Source organism: Fringilla coelebs, assembly GCF_963513975.1.
Source record: "Fringilla coelebs genome assembly, chromosome: 29".
Classification (NCBI taxonomy): domain Eukaryota; kingdom Metazoa; phylum Chordata; class Aves; order Passeriformes; family Fringillidae; genus Fringilla; species Fringilla coelebs.
In genome coordinates, this window is record NC_140055.1 from 3,072,783 (window position 1) to 3,099,405 (window position 26,623).

General features: G+C 54.3%; 1 protein-coding gene across 1 annotated transcript; it reads left to right on the forward strand.

Annotated features, from left to right (window-relative positions):
* Positions 1–14,108: 14,108 nt before the first annotated feature.
* Positions 14,109–26,153, forward strand: MCL1 (MCL1 apoptosis regulator, BCL2 family member; the record flags this gene model as incomplete). Its single annotated transcript, XM_084222998.1, has 3 exons — positions 14,109–14,646; positions 22,039–22,286; positions 24,872–26,153. 3 exons carry the CDS (start codon positions 14,109–14,111, stop codon positions 24,986–24,988), a joined length of 903 nt encoding a protein of 300 aa, XP_084079124.1. The 3' UTR covers positions 24,989–26,153.
* Between the last annotated feature and the right edge of the window lie 470 nt (positions 26,154–26,623).

Here is a 26,623-nt window from a genome sequence, read left to right on the forward strand (position 1 = left end):
GTATGAAGTGACTGGGATGGGGGAACTGGGGTAGGGGGAACTGGGATGGGATAACTGGGATTGGATGGGGTAACTGGGATTGGATAGGGTAACTGGGATTGGATGGGGTAACTGGGATGGGGTAACTGGGGTGGGGTGACTGGGATGGGTTGGGGGTACCTGGTGATGGGTTCCTGGGTTTGGGGTCCCCACTGTGGGTGTGGGGGTCCCTGTTGTTGTGGGGTCCCTGTTGCTGTGGGGTGCCCGCTGTGGGTTGGGGTCCCTGCTGTGGGGTCCCTGCTGTGGGTCCCTGTTGTTGCTGTGGGGTCCCCGCTGTGGGGTCCCTGTGGCTCGGGGCAGCCCCAGCCCCTCGGGGGTCTCAGAGCTCTGGGTGCTGCTGTCAGACCCCCCCAGCCCAAAATCCCCTCCTGCACCCTAAAAGCTCCCCAGGACCCACAAATCCTACCTGGGACCCCAAAATCCTCCCCAGGACCCCCAGAATCCCTCCCAGGATCCCCAAATCCTCCCCAGGACCCCCAAAATCCTCCCCGGGACCCCTCAAGTCCTCCCCAGGGCCCCCAAATCCACCCCAGGACCCCCAAAATCTTCCCCACAATCCCCAAAATCCTCCCCATTATCCCCAAATCCTACCTGAGATCCCCCAAAATCCTCCCCAGGTCCCCCAAATCCTACCTGGGACCCACAAAATCCCTCTGAGGATCCCCCAAATCCACCCCAGGACCCCCAAATTCTCCATGGGACCCCCAAAATCCTCCCCAGGACCCCCCAAATCCCCCCCAGGATCCCTAAAATCCTCCCTGGGACCCCCAAATCCTCCCCAGGACCCCCAAAATCCTCCCTGAGACCCCAAAATCCTCCCCAGGACCCCCAAATCCTCCTCAGGACCCCCAAAAGCCCTTCCAGGACCCCCAAATCCTCCCTGGGACCCCCAAAATCCTCCCCAGGATCCCTAAAATCCTCCCCAGGACCCCAAATCCTACCTGGGACCCCCAAAATCCCTCTGAGGATCCCTCAAATCCACCCCAGGACCCCCAAAATCCTCCCCAGGATCCCTAAAATCCTACCTGAGATCCCCTAAACCCTCCCTGGGACCCCCAAATCCTCCCCAGGACCCCCAAAATTCTCCCTGAGACCCCAAAATCCTCCTCAGGATCCCCAAAATCCCTCCCAGGACCCCCAAAATCCTCCCCAGGACCCCCAAATCCTCCTCAGGACCCCCAAAAGCCCTTCCAGGGTCCCCAAATCCTCCCTGGGACCCCCAAATCCTCCCTGAGATCCCCAAATCCTGCCAGGACCCCCCCCAAAATCCTCCCAGGACCCCCAAATCCAGGAATTCCTTCCCAAAACCCAGCCCAACATTTTAATTTAATTAATCCATGCAAATGTCAATCAATCATTTAATAAATGATATAAATTTTATTGAATAAATAAAAATTTAAGAAATGAATGTAAATGAATAATGTAGATTTAATGGAATAAATTAATTTTAACTCATGTGAGTGAATGATGTAATAATGTCAATTTTCTTTAATAAACAGATTTTAATTTGGTGAATAAATAGAAATTTATAATATAATAATATAATGGGAAAAAATGGGAGGGAAAATGGGGGAAAAAATGGGAAAATGGGGGGAAAATGGGAAAAAATGGGGGAAAAAATGGGGGGGAATTGGGGGAAAAATGGGGGGGAAATGGGGGAAATGGGGAAACAATGGGGAAAAAATGGGGGGAAAACTGGGGGGAAAATGGGAAAAAAGGGAAAAAACTGGGGGGAAAATGGGGAAAAATGGGGGGAAAATGGGGGGGAAAATGGAAAAAAATGGGGGGAAAATGGGAAAAATGGAAAAAAATGGGGGGAAAATGGGAAAAAAATGGGGAAAAATGGGGGGAAATGAGGTAAAAAACTGGGGAAAAATAGGAAAAAAAGGGAAAAAACTGGGGAAAAAAGGGGGAAAATGGGGAAAACTGGGGGAAATGGGGAAAACTGGGGAAAATGGGAAAAAAAGGAAAAAATGGGGAAAAAACTGGGGGAAAATGGGGGAAAAATGGGGAAAAACTGGGGAGAGATGGGGAAAATGGGGAAAAAACTGGGGGAAAAAATGGGCGGAAAATGGGAAAAAATGGGGAAAAATGGGAAAAAACTGGGGGGAAAATGGGGAAAAATGGGTGGAAAACTGGGGGGAAATGGGGAAAAAATTGGGGAAAAAAGGGGAAAAAACTGGGGGGAAATGGGAAAAAATGGGGGAAAAAAGGGAAGAAAACTGGGGGAAAACTGGGGGAAAAATGGGAAAAAACTGGGGGGAAAATGGGGGAAAATGGTGGAAAAACTGGGGGAAAAATGGGGAAAAAACTGGGGGGAAATGGGGAAAAATGGGGGGAAAATGGGAAAAAAATGGGAAAAAACTGGGGGAAAAACTGGGGGGAAAAATGGGGGGAAAATGGGAAAAAATGGGGAAAGAACTGAGGGGAAAATGGAAAAAAACGGGGGGAAATCTGGGGAAAAAACTGGGGGGAAATTGGGAAAAAAATGGGAAAAAACTGGGGGAAGACCGGGAAAAAACTGGGGAAAAAGGGGGAAAAACTGGGGGAAAATGGGAAAAAAATTGGGGAAAAAAAGGGAAAAAAACTGGGGGGAAAACTGGCGAAAAAATGGGAAAAAACTGGGGAAAAATGGGGAAATTTGGGGAAAAAATGGGGGGAAAGTTGGGAAATTTGGGGGGAAATGGTAAAAAATGGGGGGAAAAGGTAAAAAATGGGGGGGGGAAATGGGAAATTTTGGGGAAAAATTGGGAAATTTAGGGGAAAAATGGGGGGAAAATGGGAAATTTTGGATAAAAAGGGGGGGATAATTGGGGGGAAAATGGGAAAAAACTGGGGGGAGAAAAAAGGGAAATTTGGGGGGAAAATAGGGAAAAAAAGGGGGAAGTTGGGAAATTTGGGAAAAAAATGGGGGAAAAATTGGGAAATTTGGGGGGAAAATGGGGGAAAATTGGGAAATTTAGGGAAAAACTGAGGGAAAAAATGGGGAAATTTGGGGAAAAAATGGGGGAAAAATTGGGAAATTTGGGGGGAAAATGGGGAAAAAAAGGGGGGGAAATTAGGAGATTTTGGGAAAAAATGGGAAAAAAAAAGGGGAAAAATTGGGAAATTTTGGAAAAAACTGGGGGAAGAAATTGGGAAATTTGTATTGCTTATATATAAAAATTAAAATTTAATTGGATTTATTATCCCCTTAAGAAATAATAAATGGATTTATTACTTATATATAAAATTTTAAATTTAACTGAATTCATTATCCCATTAAAATAATAAGTAAAGGTATTATTTATAGATAAAATTTAAAATTTTAATTCAAATTAAAATCGAAAAAATAAAATTAAAAACGTTAATTTTACACCAAAAAGAAAAATCAATTTTAAATTAAAAAAAAATTAAATTTAAATTTTTGGGGGTGTAAAATTTAAATTTAAATTTAATTTCCAATTCCATTGCAATGAAAGGATGGGCTGGGCTGTGTGAGCTGCCCTTTGAGCTGGGATCAGCCAGGAAGGGCCTTGGCAGCAGCCAGGCTTTGTTCTCTGGGGCAAAGTCCTGCCTCTGTAAGCCTGGCTCATCCCAGAGCCCGGCCTCTGTAAGCCTGGCTCATCCCAAAGCCCTGCCTCTGTAAGCCTGGCTCACCATCCCAAAGTCCTGCCTCTGTAAGCCTGGCTCATCCCAGAGCCTGGTCTCTGTAAGCCTGGCTCATCCCCAGGCCCTGCCTCTGTAAGCCTGGCTCATCCCAAGCCCTGCCTCTGTAAGCCTGGCTCATCCCAGAGCCCTGCCTCTGTAAGCCTGGCTCATCCCAGAGTCCTGCCTCTGTAAGCCTGGCTCATCCCCAGGCCCTGCCTCTGTAAGCCTGGCTCATCCCAAAACTTCTGTCTCACCATCCTAAAAGTCCTGACTCTGTAAGCCTGGCTCATCCCAAAAGTCCTGGCTCTAGGCCTGGTTTATCATCCCAAAACTCCTGGCTCACCATCCGAAAAATCCTGTCTCTTTAGGCCCAGCTTATCATCCCAAAAGTCCTGGCTCTTTTAATCTAGCTCATCCCCAAAGTCCTGGCTCTAGGCCTGGCTCACCATCCCAGTGCAGAGGATCCTGTCAGGCTCAGCAGGGGGGATCCCAAACCTGGCAGTGTGACCCCAAACCCCCCAGGTGTGACCCCAAACCCCTCAGGTGTGATCCCAGCTGTCCCAGATGTGATCCCAAATTTCCCAGGTGTGATCCCAAACCTGGCAGTGTGACCCCAAATCTCCCAGGTGTGTCCCCAGCTCTCCCAGTCTGTCCCCAGCTCTCCCAGTCTGTCCCAGTCTGTCCCAGTGTGTCCCATCCCCGCCAGATGTGCGCCGCCGTTCCAGATGTTGTGTCCCCGTTCCCGTGGCCCGGTCCCGCTCCCCGTCTGTGCCGGCGCTGCCTGAGCCAGCCCAGGAGCTGCCCTTTAAACCCGGCCTAACTCCCTGTGGGATTGTCCCTGTGTCACCTCCTGGGCCGGGCTCAGGGCAACCCCAGCGCTGCCTGAGGGGTCCTGGCTGCAAATCCTGCAGGGCCAACCCCAAATCCTGCAGGGCCAACCCCAAATCCTGCAGGGCCAATCCCAAATCCTCAAACCAACCCCAAATCCTGAATCCTCACACCAACCCCAATCCCAAATCCTGCACCCCAATCCCAAATCCTGCCCACCCCCTTTTCTCCCCACAGCAGAAGTTCTTTGACTCCGGTGACTACAGCATGGCCCAGGCCCGGGGGCAGAGCCGGGCGCTGCCGAGCGCGGGGCCCGGGCACCGGAGAGCGCCCAGGACCTGCCCCGCAGGAGGAGACCCTGCCCGGGCACCGGAGAGCGCCCAGGACCTGCCCCGCAGGAGGAGACCCTGCCCGGGCACCGGAGAGCGCGGCCCCACGGCCAGGACCTGCCCCACAGGAGACCCTCCCTGCTCACCAGCAAGCTGGCAGGATAAATCCCACCTGGGGAAACCCTGCCTGCTCACCTGCAGGCTGGCAGGATAGCGGGGCCTGGGCACAGGAGAGCACATCCCCCCACCACAGGACCTGCCCCACAGGAAACCCTCCCTGCTGGCCAGCAAGCTGGCAGGATAGCTGTGCCCCACCTGGGACTGCCTGAGCACCAGAGAGCGCATCCCCACGCCACAGGACCTGCCCCACAGGAGACCCTGCCTGCTCACCAGCAGGCTGGCAGGTTAGCTGGATCCACCTGGGGAAACCCTGCCTGCTGGCCAGCAAGCTGGCAGGATAGATGGATCCCACCTGGGCTGCCCTCCTCAGCTGGATCCCACTGAGGCTGCCATCCCTGCTCGCCAGCAAGCTGGCAGGATAGCTGTGCCCCACCTGGGGCTGCCATCCCTGCTCACCTGCAGGCTGGCAGGATAGATCCCACCTGGGGCTGCCTGGGCACCGGAGAGCGCATCCCCACGCCGCAGGACCTGCCCCAGAGGAGACCCTCCCTGCTCACCAGCAAGCTGGCAGGTTAGATGGATCCACCTGGGGAAACCCTGCCTGCTGGCCAGCCAGCTGGCAGGATAGCTGGATCCACCTGGGACTGCCTGGGCACAGGAGAGCGCATCCCCACGCCGCAGGACCTGCCCCCCAGGAAACCCTCCCTGCTGGCCAGCAAGCTGGCAGGATAGCTGTGCCCCACCTGGGGAAACCCTCCTCAGCTGGATCCCACCTGGGGAAACACTCCCTGCTCACCTGCAGGCTGGCAGGTTAGCTGTGCCCCACCTGGGGAAACCCTGCCTGCTCACCTGCAAGCTGGCAGGATAGATCCCACCTGGGCTGCCCTCCTCAGCTGGATCCCATCACCTGGGGCTGCCCTCCCTGCTCACCTGCAGGCTGGCAGGTTAGCTGTGCTCCCACCCCGGGCTGCGCTCCTTTGTCTCTTTTATTTCGTTTTTTGGCTGATGGACTGAGTTCACCGTGCCACGGGAGGGATGGGAGCGGCAGAACCCGCGGGGGTTTGAGCAAACCCGGCCCGGAGGGGCTGGGCTGGGCTGGGCCGGGCCGGGCTGGGCTGGGCCGGGCCGGGCTGGGCTGGGCCGGGCTGAGCTGGGCTGGGCTGGGCTGGGCCGGGCTGGGCTGGGCCGGGCTGGGCTGGGCCGGGCTGGGCCGGGCTGGGCTGGGCTGGGCTGGGCCGGGCTGGGCTGGGCTGGGCTGGGCCGGGCTGGGCTGGGCTGGGCTGGGCTGGGCTGGGCTGAGCTGGGCTGAGCCGGGCCGGGCTGGGCCGGGCTGGGCTGGGCTGGCCCTGCCTCTCCCAGGGGCTTTACCTTAAATCCTGCTGCTGCTGCTGCTGCTGCTGGAGCTGGCTCTGCCTCCCTGCTGGGTGGGAGAGCCCCAGAGGGCAGGGCTGGGAAGGGGGGTCAGGGCGTGGGGGGACAGGGACCGAGGCAGCTGGGCAGGAGGGGGACCCTGGGGCTGCAGAGAGGGAGCCCAGGTGTGGAGAGGGGGATCCCAGATAGGGAAAGAGTGATCCCAGGTATGGAAATTGTGATCTCAGATATGGAAAGAGTGATTCCAGATATGGAAATTGGGATCCCAGATATGGAAATTGTGATCCCAGATGTGGAAAGAGTGACCCCAGATCTGGAAATTGTGATCCCAGATATGGAAAGTGGGATCCCAGATGTGGAAAGTGGGATCCCAGATGTGGAAAGTGATAACAGACCTCACAGGTGTGATCCCAGATCTGCAAAGAGTGATTCCAGATACGGAAAGTGGGATCCCCAGTCTGGAAATTGTGATCCCAGATCTGAAAAGTCATCCTAGATCTGGCAGATGTGAGCCCAGATTTGGAAATTGTGATCCCAGATCTCACAGGTGTGATCCCAAATTTGGATCTTGTCATTCCAGATTTGGAAATTGTGATTCCAGATTTGGAAATTGTGATCCCAGATCTCACAGGTGTGATCCCAAATTTGGATCTTGTCATTCCAGATTTGGAAATTGTGATTCCAGATTTGGGAATTGTGATCCCAGATTTGGGAATTGTGATTCCAGATTTGGAAGTTGTGATCCCAGATTTGGGAATTGTGATCCCAGATTTGGAAGTTGTGATCCCAGGTCTGCCCGGTGTGATCCCAGCTCTGAGGGCACACTCAGCTGTGAGCTTTAGAGCTTCAAAGGGAAGAAATTGGCTGAGATGCAGAAAACTCCAGGGGGTTTTTGGGCTGAGCTGTCTGGGGTCTGTCTGTCCCTCGCTCAGCTCCAGGGGACAGCGGGGCCAGAGGGTTGGGGACAGGCCTGGGGGCTTGGGGACATCTCTGGGGGCTTGGGGACATCTCTGGGGGCTTGGGGACATCTCTGGGGGCTGGAGGAGCTTGGCCAGAGGGACACAACCAGAGAGGATGGGGTGAATTTGGAATTTGGTCAAGAGAACAAAACCAGAAGGATTGGACTGAGTTTGGCCCAAGGGGCTCAGCTGGCTCAGGGCCGTGGGGCAGCTCCCCTGTCCCTCTAGGCTGAGCCTGGCTGAGCCCAGCTCTCCTGTCCCTGTCCCTCTAGGCTGAGCCTGGCTGAGCCCAGCTCCTCTGTCCCTGTCCCTCCAGGCTGAGCCTGGCTGAGCCCAGCTCCTCTGTCCCTCTAGGCTGAGCCTGGCTGAGCCCAGCTCCTCTGTCCCTCTAGGCTGAGCCTGGCTAAGCCCAGCTCTCCTGTCCCTGTCCCTCTAGGCTGAGCCTGGCTGAGCCCAGCTCTCCTGTCCCTCTAGGCTGAGCCTGGCTGAGCCCAGCTCTCCTGTCCCTCTAGGCTGAGCCTGGCTGAGCCCAGCTCTCCTGTCCCTGTCCCTCTAGGCTGAGCCTGGCTGAGCCCAGCTCCCCTGTCCCTGTCCCTCTAGGCTGAGCCTGGCTGAGCCCAGCTCTCCTGTCCCTCCAGGCTGAGCCTGGCTAAGCCCAGCTCTCCTGTCCCTCTAGGCTGAGCCTGGCTGAGCCCAGCTCTCCTGTCCCTCTAGGCTGGGCCTGGCTGAGCCCAGCTCTCCTGTCCCTGTCCCTCTAGGCTGAGCCTGGCTGAGCCCAGCTCTCCTGTCCCTCCAGGCTGAGCCTGGCTGAGCCCAGCTCTCCTGTCCCTCTAGGCTGAGCCTGGCTGAGCCCAGCTCTCCTGTCCCTCTAGGCTGAGCCTGGCTGAGCCCAGCTCTCCTGTCCCTCTAGGCTGAGCCTGGCTGAGCCCAGCTCTCCTGTCCCTGTCCCTCTAGGCTGAGCCTGGCTGAGCCCAGCTCTCCTGTCCCTGTCCCTCTAGGCTGAGCCTGGCTGAGCCCAGCTCTCCTGTCCCTGTCCCTCTAGGCTGAGCCTGGCTAAGCCCAGCTCTGCCCTGCAGAGGGGATTTTTTGTGCTGTGGGGCTGAGGCAGAACCTCCCGGGGGGGATGAAGGCACCAGGGCAGGTGGAATTTGGGGGTGTTGAGGCAAACCTGGGCTGGGAATTGCTGTCATCCCAAGTTTGGAATTCTTTTTTTTCCCCTTTTTATTTTTTCCTTTCTTGTGTTTGTCTCAAGCTGGGGAAAAAAACAAAAACAAAAACAAAAACCCCAAATTAACACCAACATCACACAAAAAAACCCCAAATTTAACAAATTTAACAATTTAACAACCATTGCTGCAGCCCTGCAGAGCCAGGGCTGGGGGTGGCACTGTCCCCTCCTGGAGGGGACATTTCCAAGCAGGGACAAGGGTGGGCACAGCTGTGATTTCTTTTTTTTCCCATTTTTTCCCTTTATTTTTTTCTTTCTCTCAAACCAGGAGGGGAAAAAAAAAAACCAAAACCCCCAAATTAACACAAATATCAGACATTTCCACAGCTGTGCCCCAAATCCTGCCCCAGTTTCAGTGCCAGGGAGGGAAGGATCCCGGGCAGGGTTTCCCTCCTGTCCCCTGTGTCACCTGGGTGTGTCACCTGTGCCACCTGTGTGTGTCACCTGTGCCACCTGGGTGTGTCACCTGTGCCACCTGGCTGGGGCAGGGGCCTCCTTGGATGTCCTGCTGTCTGTCCCAGCCCTGTTGTAAATAGATAACAAATATAGATATATAAAAAATAATAAATCTATAAAATATTTTGACATTGTTCAGCTCTGCTGGAGTGCTGTGCTTGATTTTTATTGAACCCCCCAAAAAAGGGGGGAATAAAACCCAAAAGAGGAAAGAAAAGGGGGAGGGTGATGGGAAGGGGGGATTGCTGTGGGGGGGGGCAGAGGGGGGGGACAGCCCCAGATGTGTGGGGACACCCCCAGATGTGCAGGGACAGCTCCAGATGTGTGGGGACACCCCCCAGATGTGCAGGGACAGCCCCAGATGTGTGGGGACACCCCCAGATGTGCAGGGACACCCCCAGATGTGTGGGGACACCCCCAGATGTTTGGGGACACCCCCAGATGTGCAGGGACACCCCCAGATATGTGGGGACACCCCCAGATGTTTGGGGACACCCCAGCCCCGTCCCTGGTGCTTTCCAGATGTGTTTGTGCCGCTGGGTGGGCGCTGAAGGGGCCGGGGGTGATGCTGGCAGGGTTGGGGTCTCTCATTTTGCCACCTTGGGCACAGGGCAGGGGTCTTGTCAACCCAAATCCTGCCACCCTGTGCCACCCTGTGCCACCCTGTGCCACCTGTGCCACCTGTGTCACCTGTGTCACCTCTGTCCCCAGGGCCACCCCTGGGGGCTCTCCAGGTTCATTTTGGGGTGCAGCAGCGCAGGGGAGGGGTCTTATCAACCCAAATCTTGGGGTTTATCTACCCAAATCTTGGAGTTTATCAACCCAAATCCCTCCCCCCTGTGCCACCCTGTGTCACCCTGTGTCACCCCTGTCCCCAGTGCCACCCGGGGGCTCTCCAGGTTCATTTTGGGGTGCAGCAGCGCGGGGGAGGGGTCTTATCAACCCAAATATTGCATTTTATCAACCTAAATCTTGAGTTTTATCAACCCAAATCCCTCCCCCCTGTGCCACCCTGTGTCACCTGTGTCCCCAGTGCCACCCTGGGGCTCTTTCCAGGTTCATTTTGGGCTGCAGCAGCACAGGGGAGGGGTTTTATCCACCCAAATCTTGGGGTTTATCAACCCAAATCGTGAGCTTTATCAGTCCAAATCTTGGCTTTTACCAACCCAAATCCTTCCCCTCTGTTCCACCCTGTGCCACCCTGTGTCACCTCTGTCCCCAGGGCCACCCCTGGGGGTTCTCCAGGTTCATTTTGGGGTGCAGCAGCACAGGGGAGGGGTTTCATCAGTCCAAATCTTGGGGTTTATCAAACCAAATCCTTCCCCCCTGTGTCACCCTGTGTCACCTCTGTCCCCAGTGCCACCTTGGGGCTCTCCAGGTTCGTTTTGGGGTGCAGCAGCAGAGGGGAGGGGTTTCATCAACCCAAATCTTGGCTTTTATCAACCCAAATCTTGGGTTTTATCTACCCAAATTTTGGGTTTTATCAACCCAAATCCCTCCCCTCTGTTCCACCCTGTGTCACCCTGTGTCACCCCTGTCCCCAGGGCCACCCTGGGGGCTCTCCAGGTTCATTTTGGGGTGCAGCAGCGCAGGGGAGGGGTTTTACCTACCCAAATCTTGGGGTTTATCTACCCAAATCCTGGCTTTTATCAGTCCAAATCTTGGGGTTTATCAAACCAAATCCTTCCCCCCTGTGCCACCCTGTGCCACCTCTGTCCCCAGTGCCACCCCTGGGGGCTCTCCAGGTTAATTTTGGGCTGCAGCAGCGCAGGGGAGGGGTTTTACCAACCCAAATTTTGGCTTTTACCAACCTAAATCCTTCCCCCCTGTGCCACCCTGTGTCCCCAGTGCCCCCCCTGTCCCCGGTGCCACCCGGGCTCTCTCCGGTCTCCCTCCGGGCTCTCTCCGGGCTCTCTCCCGGCTCCCTCCCGCCCCTCTCCCGCCGTCTCCCCCTCCCCACCCGCGGTGTTTCCCTCCCCACCTCTGCCCGGCCGCGTCTCCCTGGCCCGGATCCCCAAGATCTGGGAATTCCCAGGCCCTGGAGGCCACCGGGGACCCCGAGGGGACAGGGAGGGAGGGACGCGCGGTCCCAGCTCGTGTTTGTGCGCAAACCTCGGCACCACCACCCGGGGATGCGCCCGGAGTGCCAAAATTCCCGTCCCGGACGGGGACGCGTCCCGGGGCCACGGGAGGGACTCCGGGAGGGACGGACGGGCTGGCCTGGGGACAGGGACAGGGACAGGAGCTGGGGACACCCCAGCCCGGGTTTGAGGGGGGCAGGGGTGGGGATGGGGCTGGGATGGGCACGGATTGTCACCAGGAAGGGGGACAGGGAGGTGGCAGCTCCAAACACGGCACAGTGGGCTTGGATTGGTCAGTTTGTCCCCAAAAATGTGGGGACAGGGAGGTGGCAGCTCCAAAGAGAGCACACTGGGCTTGGATAGGTCACACTTTGTCCCCAAAAATGGGGACAGGGAGGTGGCAGCTCCACACAGAGCAGAGTGGGCTTGGATTGGTCAGTTTGTCCCCAAAAATGTGGGGACAGGGAGGTGGCAGTTCCACACAGAGCACTGTTTTGGTGACAGAGGCTTGGATTGATCACATTTGTCCCCAAAAATGTGGGGACAGGGAGGTGGCAGCTCCAAACACAGCACATTGGGGTTGGATTGGTCAGTTTGTCCCCAAAAATTGTCAGTTGCTTGGATTGGTCACAAATTGTCCCCAAAAATGGGGACAGGGAGGTGGCAGTTCCAAACAGAGCAGAGTAGGGTTGGGATTTGTCAGTTTGTCCCCAAAAATGGGGACAGGGAGGTGGCAGCTCCACACAGAGCACACTGGGCTTGGATTGGTCACAGTTTGTCCCCAAAAATTGTCAATTGCTTGGATTGGTCACAAATTGTCCCCAGAAATCGGGACAAGGAGGTGACAGCTCCAAACACAGCAGAGTGATGGTGACAGAGGCTTGGATTGGTCACATTTGTCCCCAAAAATGTGGGCCAGGGAGGTGGCAGCTCCAAACAGAGCAGAGGGGGGTTGGATTTGTCAGTTTGTCCCCAAAAATGGTGACAGGGAGGTGGCAACTCCAAAGCGAGCGCACTGGGCTTGGATTGGTCACAAATTGTCCCCAAAAATGTGGGGACAGGAAGGTGGCAGCTTCAAACACGGCACACTGGGGTTGGATTTGTCACAAATTGTCCCCAGAAATCAGGACAGGGAGGTGGCAGCTCCACACAGAGCAGAGTGATGGTGACAGAGGCTTGGATTGGTCACATTTGTCCCCAAAAATGTAGGCCAGGGAGGTGGCAGCTCCAAACAGAGCAAAGTAGGCGTGGATAGGTCACAGTTTGTCCCCAAAAATGGTGACAGGGAGGTGGCAGCTCCAAACAGAGCACAGTGGGGTTGGGATTTGTCACATTTGTCCCCAAAAATGTGGGGCCAGGGAGGTGGCAGCTCCACACAGAGCACTGTGATGCTCAATATGCCCGAATTTGTCCCAGTTTGTCCCCAAAAATGTGGGAATGGGGTGGCAGCTCCAAACAGAGCAGAGTGGGGTTGGATTGGTCACAGTTTGTCCCCAAAAATTGTCAATGGCTTGGATTGGTCACAAATTGTCCCCAAAAATGTGGGGACAGGGAGGTGGCAGCTCCAAACACAGCACAGTGATGGTGACAGAAGCTATTTTTTCTTCTATATAAAAATATAGAATATGTTTTTTTTTTCTACCTAAAAATATAGAAGATCTATTTCTTCTTCTGTATAAAAATACAGAATATTTCTTCTATAGAAAAATATAGTGTATATGTATTTATTATATAAAAATATAGAATATACATTTCTTTTTCCATATAAAAATATAGAATATACATTTCTTATAGATAAAAATATAGAAGATCTATTTCTTCTTCTATATAAAAATACAGAATATTTCTTCTATATAAAAATATAGTGTATATATATTTATTCTTCTATAAAAATATAGAATATACATTTCTTCTTCTACATAAAGATATAGATCTATTTCTTCTATATAAAAATATAGTATATATACTTATTTTTCTATATAAAAATATAGAATTTACATTTCTTCTTCCATATAAAAATACAGAAGATCGATTTCTTCTATCTAGAAATAGAGAATATTTATTTATTCTTCTATATAAAAATACAGAATATAAATTTTTCCCTAGATTTCTTCCTCTTTTATATTTTAAACTTCTTTCAAGGCCCGTTTTGGCCGCACCGGCGGGGCCGTGCTGCTCCAGCCCCGCACGGGGGGGATGCTCGGTGCTGCGGGACCGGGAACGGAGCGGGAACGGACCGGGAATGGAGCGGGAACGGAGCGGGAATGGAGCGGGAATGGAGCGGGAACGGAGCGGGAACGGAGCGGGAATGAACCGGGAACGGAGCGGGAACGGAGCGGGAATAGACCGGGAATAGACCGGGAATGGAGCGGGAACGGAGCGGGAACGGAGCGGGAACGGAGCGGGAACGGAGCGGGAACGGAGCGGGAATGGACCGGGAACGGAGCGGGAATGGAGCGGGAATGGAGCGGGAATGGAGCGGGAATGGAGCGGGAACGGACCGGGAACGGAGCGGGAACGGAGCGGGAATAGACCGGGAATGGAGCGGGAATGGAGCGGGAACGGACCGGGAACGGAGCGGGAATGAACCGGGAATGGACCGGGAACGGAGCGGGAATGAACCGGGAACGGACCGGGAATGGAGCGGGAATGGAGCGGGAACGAACCGGGAACGGACCGGGAATGGAGCGGGAACGGAGCGGGACACACGTGGCCGGTGCCACGAGGATGCTCCGTGCTGCTGGGGGGGGGATCCCATCCCCCGCTGTGCTCGGAGGGATGCGGGACCAGCACGGCACCAGCGGGGAGCCGCTGCCCGGTACCGGCGAGAAGAACCGGGGACACCGGGAGTGGGGACACCGGGAGTGGGGCACCGCGGCCAGGGCACGGAGGGCACGGTCGCTCCTTCTTTCCGCTCGTATTTCAGCCCAAAGAACGGAAGCGGAGGTGGAAAAGGAACCGCTCGCCGTCCCGCCCTCGCCCCGCCCTCCGGCGTCACCGCCGCCGGTTATATAACCCGGCCGCGCCGGTCCCGCCCGCACCCCGCCGGCCGCTCGCACCGGGCGCCATGTTCGCCGTGAAGCCGAAAGCTTTCCTCGGCTTCAACCTCTACTGCGGCGGCTCCCCGGCGCTGGGGCCCGGCGGGCCGGGGCAGGGCCCGGATCCCGGCGCCGCCGCCGCCGCCGCGGAGCCGCCGCGGGAGCGCCCCGGGGCCGCCGCCGGCCGCGCCGACCCCCCCCGCGCGCTGATTGGCCGGGGCGCGGCGCCGCGCGCGCTGATTGGCTGCGGCGCGACTCGCTGGCGCCCCGAAGAGGAGCTGGACGGGTGCGAGCCCGAGCCCGAGCGCGGCCCCGCCGCCGATTCCCTGCCCGGGACCCCGCCGGGGCCTCCCGACGGGCTCCGGCAGGACTCGCTGGAGCTCATCGGCCGCTACCTGCGGGAGGTGGCGGGAGAGGCGCAGCCCAGCGCTAAGAAGCTTTTTCCGGGCCTCCTGGGTGGTCCCGGCCGGCCGGGCGCGGCGGGGGATGCGGTGATGGAGAAGGCGCTGGAGACGCTGCGGAGAGTCGGGGACGGCGTCATGAGGAAACACGAGCTCGCCTTTCAAGGTGTGTGTGTGTCCGTCGAATACTCCGAGAGGAGGTCGAGAGCCCCGTGCTCTCCGTCGGGCCCGTCCCGGCGGCCGGAGGGGGTTCGGGGCCGGGGGCGATGCCCTCGTGGCCGGGGTCTCCGCCGAGTCACCGATGCGACGTCGTTTGGGTTCGGAAGGGGTTAAATAAAAGCGGTCGGGAAGCGCTCAAAAACGAAACTGAACTTTGTTCCGCGGGGAGGAGGAAAAGGCGCTGTCGGTGTGTGCGGAGGAGATAATCCGGTTACAGATTAGCCCCGGTGCCTCCTCCGCGTCCCCCCGGGCTCCGCAAACAACCGGAGCGGCAGAGCCGGGGGGGCGCGGGGGGCTCCGCTCCCCACCCCCCCAGCTTAGGGACAAGGGGATGTTTGGTGGGGGGGATTCCTCGGGTGATGTGCTCATAGAACCGTGGGATGGTTTGGGTTGAAATAGAATTTAAAACTCATCCAAAACGGGCAGGGGCACCTTCCACCGGCCCTGGACGCTGCCAGGGATCCAGGGGCAGCCAGAGCTGCTCTGGGAAATCAGTTTTAATGTATTTATTCCCAAATGTCCAAGATTGGGGAGCTCAGGAGTTTCAGCTCCTCACCCCCCAGTTTAGGGGCAAAGGGGATTTTTGGGAGAGGGAATTCTGAGCAATGTTCTCATAGAACCAGGGAATGGTTTGGGTTAAAATAAACCCAAAAACTCACTCAGTGCCAGGGCAGGGACCCTTCCACCATCCCAGCCCTGCCCAGCCTGGCCCTGGGCACTGCCACAGCTGCTCTGGGAAATCCATTTTCATGGATTTAATGCAAAATGTTCAAAGATTTGGGAGCTCAGGAGTTTCAGCTCCTCACCCCCCCAGTTTAGGTGCAAAGGGGATTTTTGGGTGATGTTCTCATGGAACCAGGGAATGGTTTGGGTTAAAATAGACCCAAAAACTCACCCAGTGCCAAGAGCAGGGACATTTTCCAGCATCCCAGGGTGCTCCCAACTGACCCTGGACACTTCTAGGAGCAGCCACAGCTGCTCTGGGAAATGTTTTCATGGATTTAATCCCAAATACCCAAAGATTTGGGAGCTCAGGAGTTTCAGCTCCTCACCCCCCAGTTTAGGTGCAAAGGGGATTTTTGGGAGAGGGAATTCTGAGCAATGTTCTCATGGGAACATGGGATGGTTTGGGATGAAACAGACCCAAAAACTCCCCCAGTGCCAGGGCAGGGACCTTCCCCCATCCCAGCCCTGCCCTGGGCACTGCCAGGGACCCGGGTTTCTGTGGGAAATCCATTTTCATGCATTTCTCCCCCTTCTGCAGGGCCCTGAAGCAGCTGTGGGAATTTGCCCCCCAGTGCCTGTCCTGGGGATGAACTGGGAATGGGAAGTGACCAGTTTGTGTCACTGGTTTTGCGTCACTCAGGCTGGTTTGGGGCTGGCGCTGGCATTTGGGTCAGGGTGGAGCAGAGCAGGGCAGTGTCTGCATTTCCTGCAGCACTTTTGGGGTTCCTGGGCTGGTTGGGGTGCTGCTGCTGAAACACCTCCCTCCCTCCTTGCATTTTCTCAGCTCGTCCCTTTTTTTAGCTCCTTTTTTTTTTTTGTTTATTGAACACAAAGAGCTTCGGTTTCATTCTTAGCTGGGCTGTGGGAAAGGCAGTGGGGTCAGTTCCTGTGGGGTCAGTTCCTGTGGGATCAGTTCCTGGCCCCAGTTCCCAGTGGGGTGGGAAAGGCAGTGGGGTCAGTGGGATCAATCCCTGTGGGATCAATCCCTGTGGGATCAGTTCCTGTGGGATCAGTTCCTGGCCCCAATTCCCTGTTGGGTGGGAAAGGCAGTGGGGTCAGTGGGATCAGTTCCTGGTCCCAGTTCCCAGTGGGATCAGTTCCTGGTCCCAGTTCCCAGTGGGATCAGTTCCTGTGGGATCAATCCCAGTGGGATCAGTTCCTGGCCCCAATTCCCAGTGGGATCAGTGGGAAAGGCAGTGGGATCAGTTCCTGTGGGATCAGTTCCTGTCCCCAGTTCCCAGGGGGGTGGGAAAGGCAGTGGGGTCAGTGGGATCAGTTCTTGTCCCCAGTTCTCAGTGGGATCAGTCCCTGTGGGATCAATCCCTGTGGGATTGGTTCCTGTCCCCAGTTCCCAGTGGGATCAGTGGGATCAATCCCAGTGGGATCAGTTCCTGTACCCCATTCCCTGTGGGATCAGTCCCTGTGGGATTGGTTCCTCTACCCCATTCCCTGTGGGATCAGTGGGATCGGTTCCTTTCCCCAAGTCCCTGTGGGATCAGTTCCTGTGGGATCAGTGGGATCAGTTTCTGTGGGATCGGTTCCTGCCCCCAGTTCCCAGTGGGATAAGTGGGATTCCTGTCCCCAATTCCCAGTGGGATCAGTTCCTGTACCCCATTCCTTGTGGGATCGATCCCTGTGGGACTGCTTCCTGTCCCCAATTCCCAGTGGGGTCAGTTCCTGTGGGGTCAGTTCCTGTGCCCCAATTCCCTGTGGGATCAGTGAGATCAATCCCAGTGGGATCAGTTCCTGCCCCCCATTCCCTGTGGGATCAGTGGAATCAGTCCCTGTGGGGTCGGTTCCTGTAGGATCAGTTCCTGTCCCCAATTCCCAGTGGGATCAATCCCTGTGGGGTTGGTTCCTGCCCCCAATTCCCAGTGGGATCAGTGGGATCGATCCCTGTGGGATCAGTCCCTGTGGGATCAGTCCCTGTGGGGTCGGTTCCTGCCCCCCATTCCCTTTGGGATCAGTCCCTGTGGGATCAGTTCCTGCCCCAAATTCCCTGTGGGATCAGTGGGATCAATCCCTGTGGGATCAGTTCCTGTACCCCATTCCCTGTGGGATCAGTGGGATCAATCCCTGTGGGGTCGGTTCCTGCCCCCATTCCCTGTGGGATCAATGGGATCAATCCCTGTGGGATCAGTTCCTGTACCCCATTCCCAGTGGGATCAATGGGATCAGTCCCTGTGGGGTCGGTTCCTGCCCCCCATTCCCTTTAGGATCAGTGGGATCAGTCCCTGTGGGGTCGGTTCCTGCCCCCCATTCCCTTTTAGGATCAATCCCTGTGGGATCAGTCCCTGTACCCCATTCCCGGTGGGATCAATGGGATCAATCCCTGTGGGATCAGTTCCTGCCCCCCATTCCCTTTAGGATCAATCCCTGTGGGGTCGGTTCCTGCCCCCCATTCCCTGTGGGATCAATCCCTGTGGGATCAGTCCCTGTGGGGTCGGTTCCTGCCCCCATTCCCAGTGGGATCTGTGGGATCCATCCCTGTGGGATCAGTTCCTGCCCCCCATTCCCTGTGGGATCAGTGGGATCGGTCCCTGTGGGGTCGGTTCCTGCCCCCATTCCCTTTAGGATCAATCCCTGTGGGGTCGGTTCCTGCCCCCATTCCCTTTAGGATCAATCCCAGTGGGGTCGGTTCCTGCCCCCATTCCCTTTAGGATCAGTGGGATCAGTCCCTGTGGGGTCAGTTCCTGCCCCCATTCCCGGACATTCCTGGGGGATGACTCTCAGACTCTCAGACTCTCAGGCAGGAATGTCGGGGCTGAGGAGCCCGGGTGATTTCCTGAGGGAGGAGGAACTGCCGGGGAGGATTCGGGGCTGAGGAGCCCGGGTGATTTCCTGAGGGGGAGGATTCCTGCCAGCGGGGCAGGGACAGGGACCGAGCGGCGGGGACGCCTTTGGCTCCTGGCTCTGCGTGGCAGGGCCAGCTGGGGGACTCTGCTCTGCCAGGCACAGCTGAAATTAATTTAAAATTAATTTTTGATTAGTTTTAATTGAATTATTTTACATAGTCTTAAATTCTATTTTTATATATATTTATTTTTATATATATTTATTTTTATATATATTTATTTTTATATATATTTATTTTTTATATAGTTATTTTTTATATAGTTATTTTATATATAGTTATTTTATATATATTTATTTATATATATTTATTTTATATATATTTATATTTAATATATTTATTTTTATGTATTTAGATTTATATATAAATTCAATTTAAAATTATTTTTAATTTAAATTATTTTAATATTTAATTGATATTATTAATTGACTTTTTTTTTTAAATTTTATTTTAATTTAAAATAAAATTCCACCATCCCAGGGTGCTCCAAGCCCCGTCCAACTCTCCCAGGGATCCAGGGGCAGCCACAGCTTTTCTGGGAAATCTGTTTTAATGTATTTCATTTCAAGCATCCAAAGATTGTTTAGCTCAGGAGTTTCAGATCCTCACCCCCCCCAGTTTAGGGGACGTTTGAGGCTGAAATGGGGCTGGGGGAGCACAGGGGATGTTTAGGCTGAATTTGAATTATTTTATGATTAAATTTAAATTATTTTATTAATTTAAATTATTTTTCTTTTATTTTAATTGAAATGATTTGAAAACTATTTTATTCATTTAAATTATTTTAATTGAAATTATTTTAAAATTACTTTTTTTAATATTCTATTTGTTTTTTAAAAAAGAATTCAAATGGTAAAATAAGAAAATTATTTTAATTTAAATGCATTTTAAACTATTAAAATTTAAATCTGGGGATACATCTGCCAGGTTTGGGGCGCTGCCCTTGCTCTCTGCCCTCCCCAGCCTGTGGAAACCTTGGCCCAGGGGAGTGTGACGTGCTCAGACACCACAGCTGGCCCTGAGCCAGGGAAACAGGAACTGAAATGTGCCAGGAGCTGGGTTTGTGTCACTCAGCTGGGTGAGGGAGGAGGCAGAGCTCCTTCTTCATCCCAAACTCCATTTTTGGGGGGTCCCACCCTCCCAAACTCCATTTTTGGGGTGGGTCCCACCCTCTCCCTGCCCCTCTGAGGGTGTTTGGTGCCGTGTCCCTGAGCCAGGGAAAAAGGAACTAAAATGTGCCCGGGGCTATTAAATGAAATAATTTAAATTTTGTGTGGCCGGGTGAGGGAGGGTGGCAGAACTCACTCACTCTGGATCCATTTTTGGGGTGGGTCCCACCCTCTCCCTGAGCCAAGGAAAAAGGAACTAAAATGTGCCAGGAGCTGGGTTTGTCTGGCCCAGGTGTGGGAGGAAGCAGAGCTCGTTCTCCATCCCAAACTCCATTTTTGGGGGGTCCCACCCTCCCAAACTCCATTTTTGGGGAGGGTCCCACCCTCTCCCTGAGCCAGGGAAAAAGGAACTGAAATGTGCCAGGAGCTGGGTTTGTGTCACTCAGCTGGGTGAGGGAGGAAGCAGAGCTCATTCTCCATCCCAAACTCCATTTTTGGGGGGTCCCACCCTCTCCCTGCCCTTCTGGGGGTGTTTGGTGCCGTGTCCCTGAGCCAGGGGAAAAGGAACTAAAATGTGCCCGGGGCTATTAAATGAAATAATTTAAATTTTGTGTGGCCCAGGTGAGGGAGGGTGGCAGAGCTCGTTCTCCATTCCAAACTCCATTTTTGGGGGGGTCCCACCCTCTCCCTGAGCCAAGGAAAAAGGAACTAAAATGTGCCCGGGGCTATTAAATGAAATAATTTAAATTTTGTGTGGCTCAGGTGAGGGAGGGTGGCAGAAGGGCAGCAGAACTCACTCACTCTCCATCCATTTTTGGGGGGGGTCCCACCCGGGGGGGTCCCACCCTCTCCCTGCCCCTCTGGGGGTGTTTGGCTGCCCCTAAACCTCGGGTGCTGGGAAGGATGAAAGTTTGACAGGAGTCTCACAGATATGGGTGCTTGGCAGGAAGGTTTTTAAATGTAGAACCTGAAGGAGGAATGGAGTTGGAAGCGAGTTTTGATGCAGAAGAAAGGAATTGCTGAGCCAGTCTGACTGGGTAACCAAGGAGGGAAGGGTGTGTGAGTTAGGAGGGGTTTTTATGGCTTAGAGCAAAGGATAAACCCACCCCAAACAGGAAGATGTTTTTACCAAGCAGGAAGATTCCACAGGCAGCAAATGTGGCCAGTAGAAAAAAGGTCTCAGGATTTTCCACTGAAAGAAAACTGAAAAACAACTTCTGGCTTGAACTGTGATGTACTGACTTTAGTGATTGGGGAATAGGAACATGAATATGGTAATGAGAGCAGTTATGATAGGCTGTGGGTAAAAGTCAAGGGATAGATTGGTTCTACTGTGTTAAGATGGTCAGCAAAGAAAAGTTTATAATGCAATGTAATCAAAAGAAAAGTTTATAATGTATTGTAACCAAAAGAAAAGTTTATAATGCATTTGTAGCCAAAAGAAAAGTTTATAATGCATTTGTAAACAAAAGAAAAGTTTATAATGCATTTGTAACCAAAAGAAAAGTTTATAATGCATTGTAACCGAAAGTTTATAATGCATTTTAGCCAAAAGAAAAGTTTATAATTCAATGTAACCAAAACCAATGGGTCTCCAGGCCTGCCTGCAGCTGGGGCTGACAGCCGTGGGCACAGCTCTGTCACCCCAACCCTGGGCTGCTGTGACATCCTGGATACAATAAACTGCATTTTTTATACAATAAACTGCATTTTTTATACAATAAACTGCATTTTTTATACAATAAACTGCATTTTGAAGGGCCCCTGGAGCCCCACATCCCTCACTGAGGCTCTTACAGCCGTGCCCAGCATGAGGTGCCGTTAGTAAGATCCTGATTTAGGGATGCAGGACTCCAGGCCTGCCTGCAGCTGGGGCTGACAGGCACAGCTCTGTCACCCCAACCTGGGACTGCTGTGACATCCTGGATACAATAAACTGCATTTTTTATACCATAAACTGCATTTTGAAGGGCCCTTGGAGCCCCACACCCCTCATTGAGGCTCTTACAGTGGTGCCCAACGTGGGGCACCATTACTCAGCGCCTGAGTGAGGGATCTGGGTCTCCAGGCCTGCCTGCAGCTGGAGCTGACAGGCACAGCTCTGTCACCCCAACCCTGGGCTGCTGTGTGCATTTTTTATAAATAAACTGCATTTTGGAGAGCCCCACATCCCCCATTTCAGCTCTTACAGTGGCGCCCAACGTGGGGCACCATTACTCAGAGCCTGTCACAGCTCTGTCACCCCAACCCTGCACTGCTGTAACCTCTTGGCTGCAATAAACTGCATTTTTTATACAATAAACTGCATTTTTTATACAATAAACTGCATTTTGAAGGGCCCCTGGAGCCCCACGTCTCCCGTTTCAGCTCTTACAGTGGCGCCCAACGTGGGGCACCATTACTTGGAGCCTGAGTGAGGGATGCAGGACTCCAGGCCTGCCTGCAGCTGGGGCTGACAGCTGTGGGCACAGCTCTGTCACCCCAACCCTGCACTGCTGTAACATCTTGGCTGCAATAAACTGCATTTTTTATACAATAAACTGCATTTTTTATACAATTAACTGCATTTTTTATACAATAAACTGCATTTTGGAGAACCCCTGGAGCCCCACACCCCTCACTCAGGCTCTTGCACTCGTGTCTTTTGCAGGGATGCTGAGGAAGCTGCAGATCCAGCAGGAGGAGGACCTGCAGTGCGTGGTGGAGGTGGCTGCCCAGATGTTCAGCGATGGTGTCACCAACTGGGGCCGCGTGGTGACCCTCATCGCCTTCGGCGCCTTCGTGGCCAAGCACCTGAAGAGCATCCAGCAGGAGCAGAGCATCAGCAGCCTGGCTGGGATCCTCACCGACGCCCTGGTCTCCTCCAAGAGGGAGTGGCTGGAGAGCCAGGGGGGCTGGGTGAGTCACAGTTCCTGGGAATTCCCAAGAATTCCTGGGAATTCTGAGCTTTTCCCAACATGCCGGTCCTGGGGTGTGTGCCAGTGCTGGCTCACTGTCACCAGGGGGGTCGTGGGGCTGTGGGACCCGCTCAGCATCAGCTGCCTGAAGTGGTTTGGGGTTAAATCTGCTTTTCTGAGGGTTGCTGCCCAGCTTGGAGGCGGCATTCCCAAAATCCGGGCAAGCCTGGGAGGGCTGGGCTGGCCCGAGGCTGCTGGGGTGGCTGAAATGGGGCTGGGGGTGCACAGGGGTGAAAATGGGGCTGGGGGTGCACAGGGGTAAAAATGGGGCTGGGGGAGCACAGGGGTAAAAATGGGGCTGGGGGAGCACAGGGGTGAAAATGGGGCTGGGGGTGCACAGGGGTAAAAATGGGGCTGGGGGAGCACAGGGGTGAAAATGGGGCTGGGGGTGCACAGGGGTGAAAATGGGGCTGGGGGAGCACAGGGGTGAAAATGGGGCTGGGGGTGCACAGGGGTAAAAATGGGGCTGGGGGAGCACAGGGGTGAAAATGGGGCTGGGGGTGCACAGGGGTAAAAATGGGGCTGGGGGAGCACAGGGGTGTGCAGGGTGAAATGGGGCTGGGGATGTTTTAGGATGAAATGGGGCTGGGGGATGTGCAGGATGAAATGGGGCTGGGGGATGTTTGAGGCTGAAATGGGGCTGGGGGTGCACAGGGGTAAAAATGGGGCTGGGGGAGCACAGGGATGTGCAGGATGAAATGGGGCTGGGGATATTTTAGGATGAAATGGGGCTGGGGGATGTGCAGGATGAAATGGGGCTGGGGGATATTTTAGGATGAAATGGGGCTGGGGGTGCACAGGGGTAAAAATGGGGCTGGGGGAGACAGGGGTGTGCAGGATGAAATGGGGCTAGGGGAGAACAGGGGATGTTTGAGGCTGAAATGGGGCTGGGGGAGCAATGGGCTGTGCAGGATGAAATGGGACTGGGGGATGTGCAGGATGAAATGGGTTTGGGGATATTTTAGGATGAAATGGGGCTGGGGGTTGCACAGGGAGAACATTGGGGTGTGCAAGCTGAAATGGGGCTGGGGGAACATAGGGGAGAACACTGGGGGGTGTTTGAGGATGAAATGGGGCTGGGGAATGAGGTTGAAATGGGTCTGGGGGTGCACAGGGGCTGTTTGAGGCTGAAATGGGTCTGGGGGCTGTTTAAGGCTGAAATGGGGCTGGGGGTTGTTTGAGGATGAAATGGGTCTGGGGGCTGTTTAAAGGCTGAACTGGGTCTGGGGGCTGTTTGAGGCTGAAATGGGGCTGGGGGTGCACAGGGGATGTTTTAGGATGAAATGGGTCTGGGGGCTCTTTTAGGCTGAACTGGGTCTGGGGGCTGTGCAGGCTGAAATGGGGCTGGGGATATTTTAGGATGAAATGGGTCTGGGGGCTGTTTGGGGCTGAGCTGGGTCTGGGGCTGTTTAAAGGCTGAAATGGGTCTGGGGGCTGTGCAGGCTGAAATGGGTCTGGGGGTTGTTTGAGGCTGAAATGGGTCTGGGGGCTGTTTGAGGCTGAAATGGGGCTGGGGGATGTGCAGGATGAAATGGGGATGGAGGTGCACAGGGGATGTTTTAGGATTAAATGGGTCTGGGGGCTGTTTGGGGCTGAAATGGGTCCGGGGGCTGTTTGAGGCTGGAATGGGTCTGGGGGCTGTTTGAGGCTGGAATGGGTCTGGGGGCTGTTTGGGGCTGTTTGAGGATGAAATGGGTCTGGGGACTGTTTGGGGCTGGAATGGGTCTGGGGGCTGTTTAAAGGCTGAAATGGGGCTGGGGATATTTTAGGATGAAATGGGTCTGGGGGCTGTTTGAGACTGAAATGGGTCTGGGGGCTGTTTAAAGGCTGAAATGGGTCTGGGGGCTGTTTGAGGATGAAATGGGTCTGGGGGCTGTTTGGGGCTGTTTAAAGGCTGAAATGGGTCTGGGGGTTGTTTGAGGATGAAATGGGTCTGGGGGCTGTTTGAGGCTGGAATGGGGCTGGGGATATTTTAGGCTGAAATGGGTCTGGGGGCTGTTTGAGGATGAAATGGGTCTGGGGGCTGTTTGGGGCTGGAATGGGTCTGGGGGCTGTTTTAGGATGAAATGGGTCTGGGGGCTGTTTGAGGCTGAAATGGGGCTGGGGGATGTGCAGGATGAAATGAGGATGGAGGTGCACAGGGGATATTTTAGGATGAAATGGGTCTGGGGGCTGTTTAAAGGCTGAACTGGGTCTGGGGATATTTTAGGCTGGAATGGGTCTGGGGGTTGTTTGAGGCTGAAATGGGGCTGGGGGATGTGCAGGATGAAATGGGGCTGGGGGTGCACAGGGGATGTTTTAGGATTAAATGGGTCTGGGGGCTGTTTGGGGCTGTTTAAAGTCTGAGCTGGGTCTGGGGGCTGCCCTGGGTCTGGGGGCTGTGCAGGCTGAAATGGGGCTGGGGATATTTTAGGATGAAATGGGTCTGGGGGCTGTTTAAAGGCTGGAATGGGTCTGGGGGCTGCCCTGGGTCTGGGGGCTGCCCGGGCCGGCCGTGCCCCCCTGACTCCCCCCCCTCTCTGCCAGGAGGGCTTTGTGTCGTTTTTCCGCCCCGAGGACCTGGAGGGAAGCATCCGGAACGTTCTGGTGGCCTTCGCGGGGGTGGCGGGGCTGGGGGCCAGCCTGGCCTACATGATCCGGTGAGGCCGGACCCCCGGGATGGATTTGGGGGGACTTTGGCTCCCTGGGGAGCCCTGCTGGCCCTGAGTCACCCCGGGGGGACGAGGAGCTGCCCCGGGTGCTGAGGAAGAGGAGGGTGTGCTCCCGGCGCCGACGGACGGACGGACGGACGGACGGAGTTCTGCCTTTCGGGAGCGTTCTTCCCTGGGCAGGATGGACTTGGCTGCTTGGATCCCAGAGGGAATCGCCTCCAGCAGCTCCTCCAGGGCTGGGCTGAGCCTGGAGCGGCTGTTCCCAGGGTTTGGGGTTGGTTTTTGGTCGTTATTTTGAATTTTTGGTCATTATTTTGAATTTTTGGTTATTATTTTGAATTTTTGGTTATTATTTTGATTATTTTTGGTTATTATTTTGATTATTTTTGGTGGAAATAGCACCTTGTGCTGCCTCAGCCCTGCCTGCTGGAGCTGTTGTGCCTCACCCTGGAGCCCTGCCCAGACCCTTCCCTGCCGTGGGTGGGGGGCTCAGGGGGGGCTGGGGTCACCCCCACCTCCGTCCTGTCCCTGTCCCCACCCAGCCCCGGCTGCACACAGACAGAAATGGCAAAGTGCGTTTTGTAATTATGTAAAAAAAGAGAAAAAACCCAAAATCCACACCCCAGTGGGCTGGGGGGGTGTAGAGAACCTGTAAATGTCTATAAATCTGTAGAATATATTCATTTTTATGGAGATGATGGGATGAAAAGGAGGAATTGGCCTCGCTGCTCCTTTTGGGGCGGGGGGGACGAGCCCGGCCCTGCCTGGTTCTGTTTTGCTTTTAAATCTCCTTTTTTTGGGTCCCTCCTGGCGGGGCTGGGGCAGCTGTGGAAGTTCTTCCTCCTCCTCCTCCTCCTCCTCGGAGCCACCAGCTGCTGGTTGAATGTAGAATGTTCTGGAGCTGCTCCTGCCCTGTGGGACCCTCCTCGTGCCCAGGTGTCACAGCCAGGCCCTGCTTGTGTGCAGAACCAGCTGTAGTTTGGTCAATAAATGTATTTTTTGGTTTTTTTTTCTTTTTTTCTTTTTTTTTTTTTTCCTCGTTTTGCTGCCAAATTCCCGTCCCTGCGGGTTTGGGGGGGTGGCAGAGGGAAAATCCTGCCCCAAAATGTTCTGGAAATGGAAATTCCTGCCCCAAAATGCTCTGGAAAGGAAAAATCCTGCCTTAAAATCATGTGGAGAGGCAGAATCCCACCCCAAAATCTCTGGAAATGCAGAATCCCGCCCCAAAATCTCTGGAAATGGACATTCCCACCCCAAATCTCTGGAAATAGACATTCCCACCCCAAAATCCCTGGAAATGCAGATTCCCACCCCAAATCCCTGGAAATGCAGATTCCCACCCCAAAATGTTCTGGAAATGGAAATTCCTGCCCCAAATCCCTGGAAATGGAAATTCCTGCCCCAAAATGCTCTGGAAGTGCAGAATCCCACCCCAAAATGTTCTGGAAATGGACATTCCCACCCCAAATCCCTGGAAATGCAGATTCCTGCCCCAAAATCTCTGGAAATGAAAAATCCCACCCCAAAATCTCTGGAAATGAAAAATCCTGCCCCAAAATGCTCTGGAAGTGCAGAATCCCACCCCAAATCCCTGGAAATGCAGAATCCCACCCCAAATCCCTGGAAA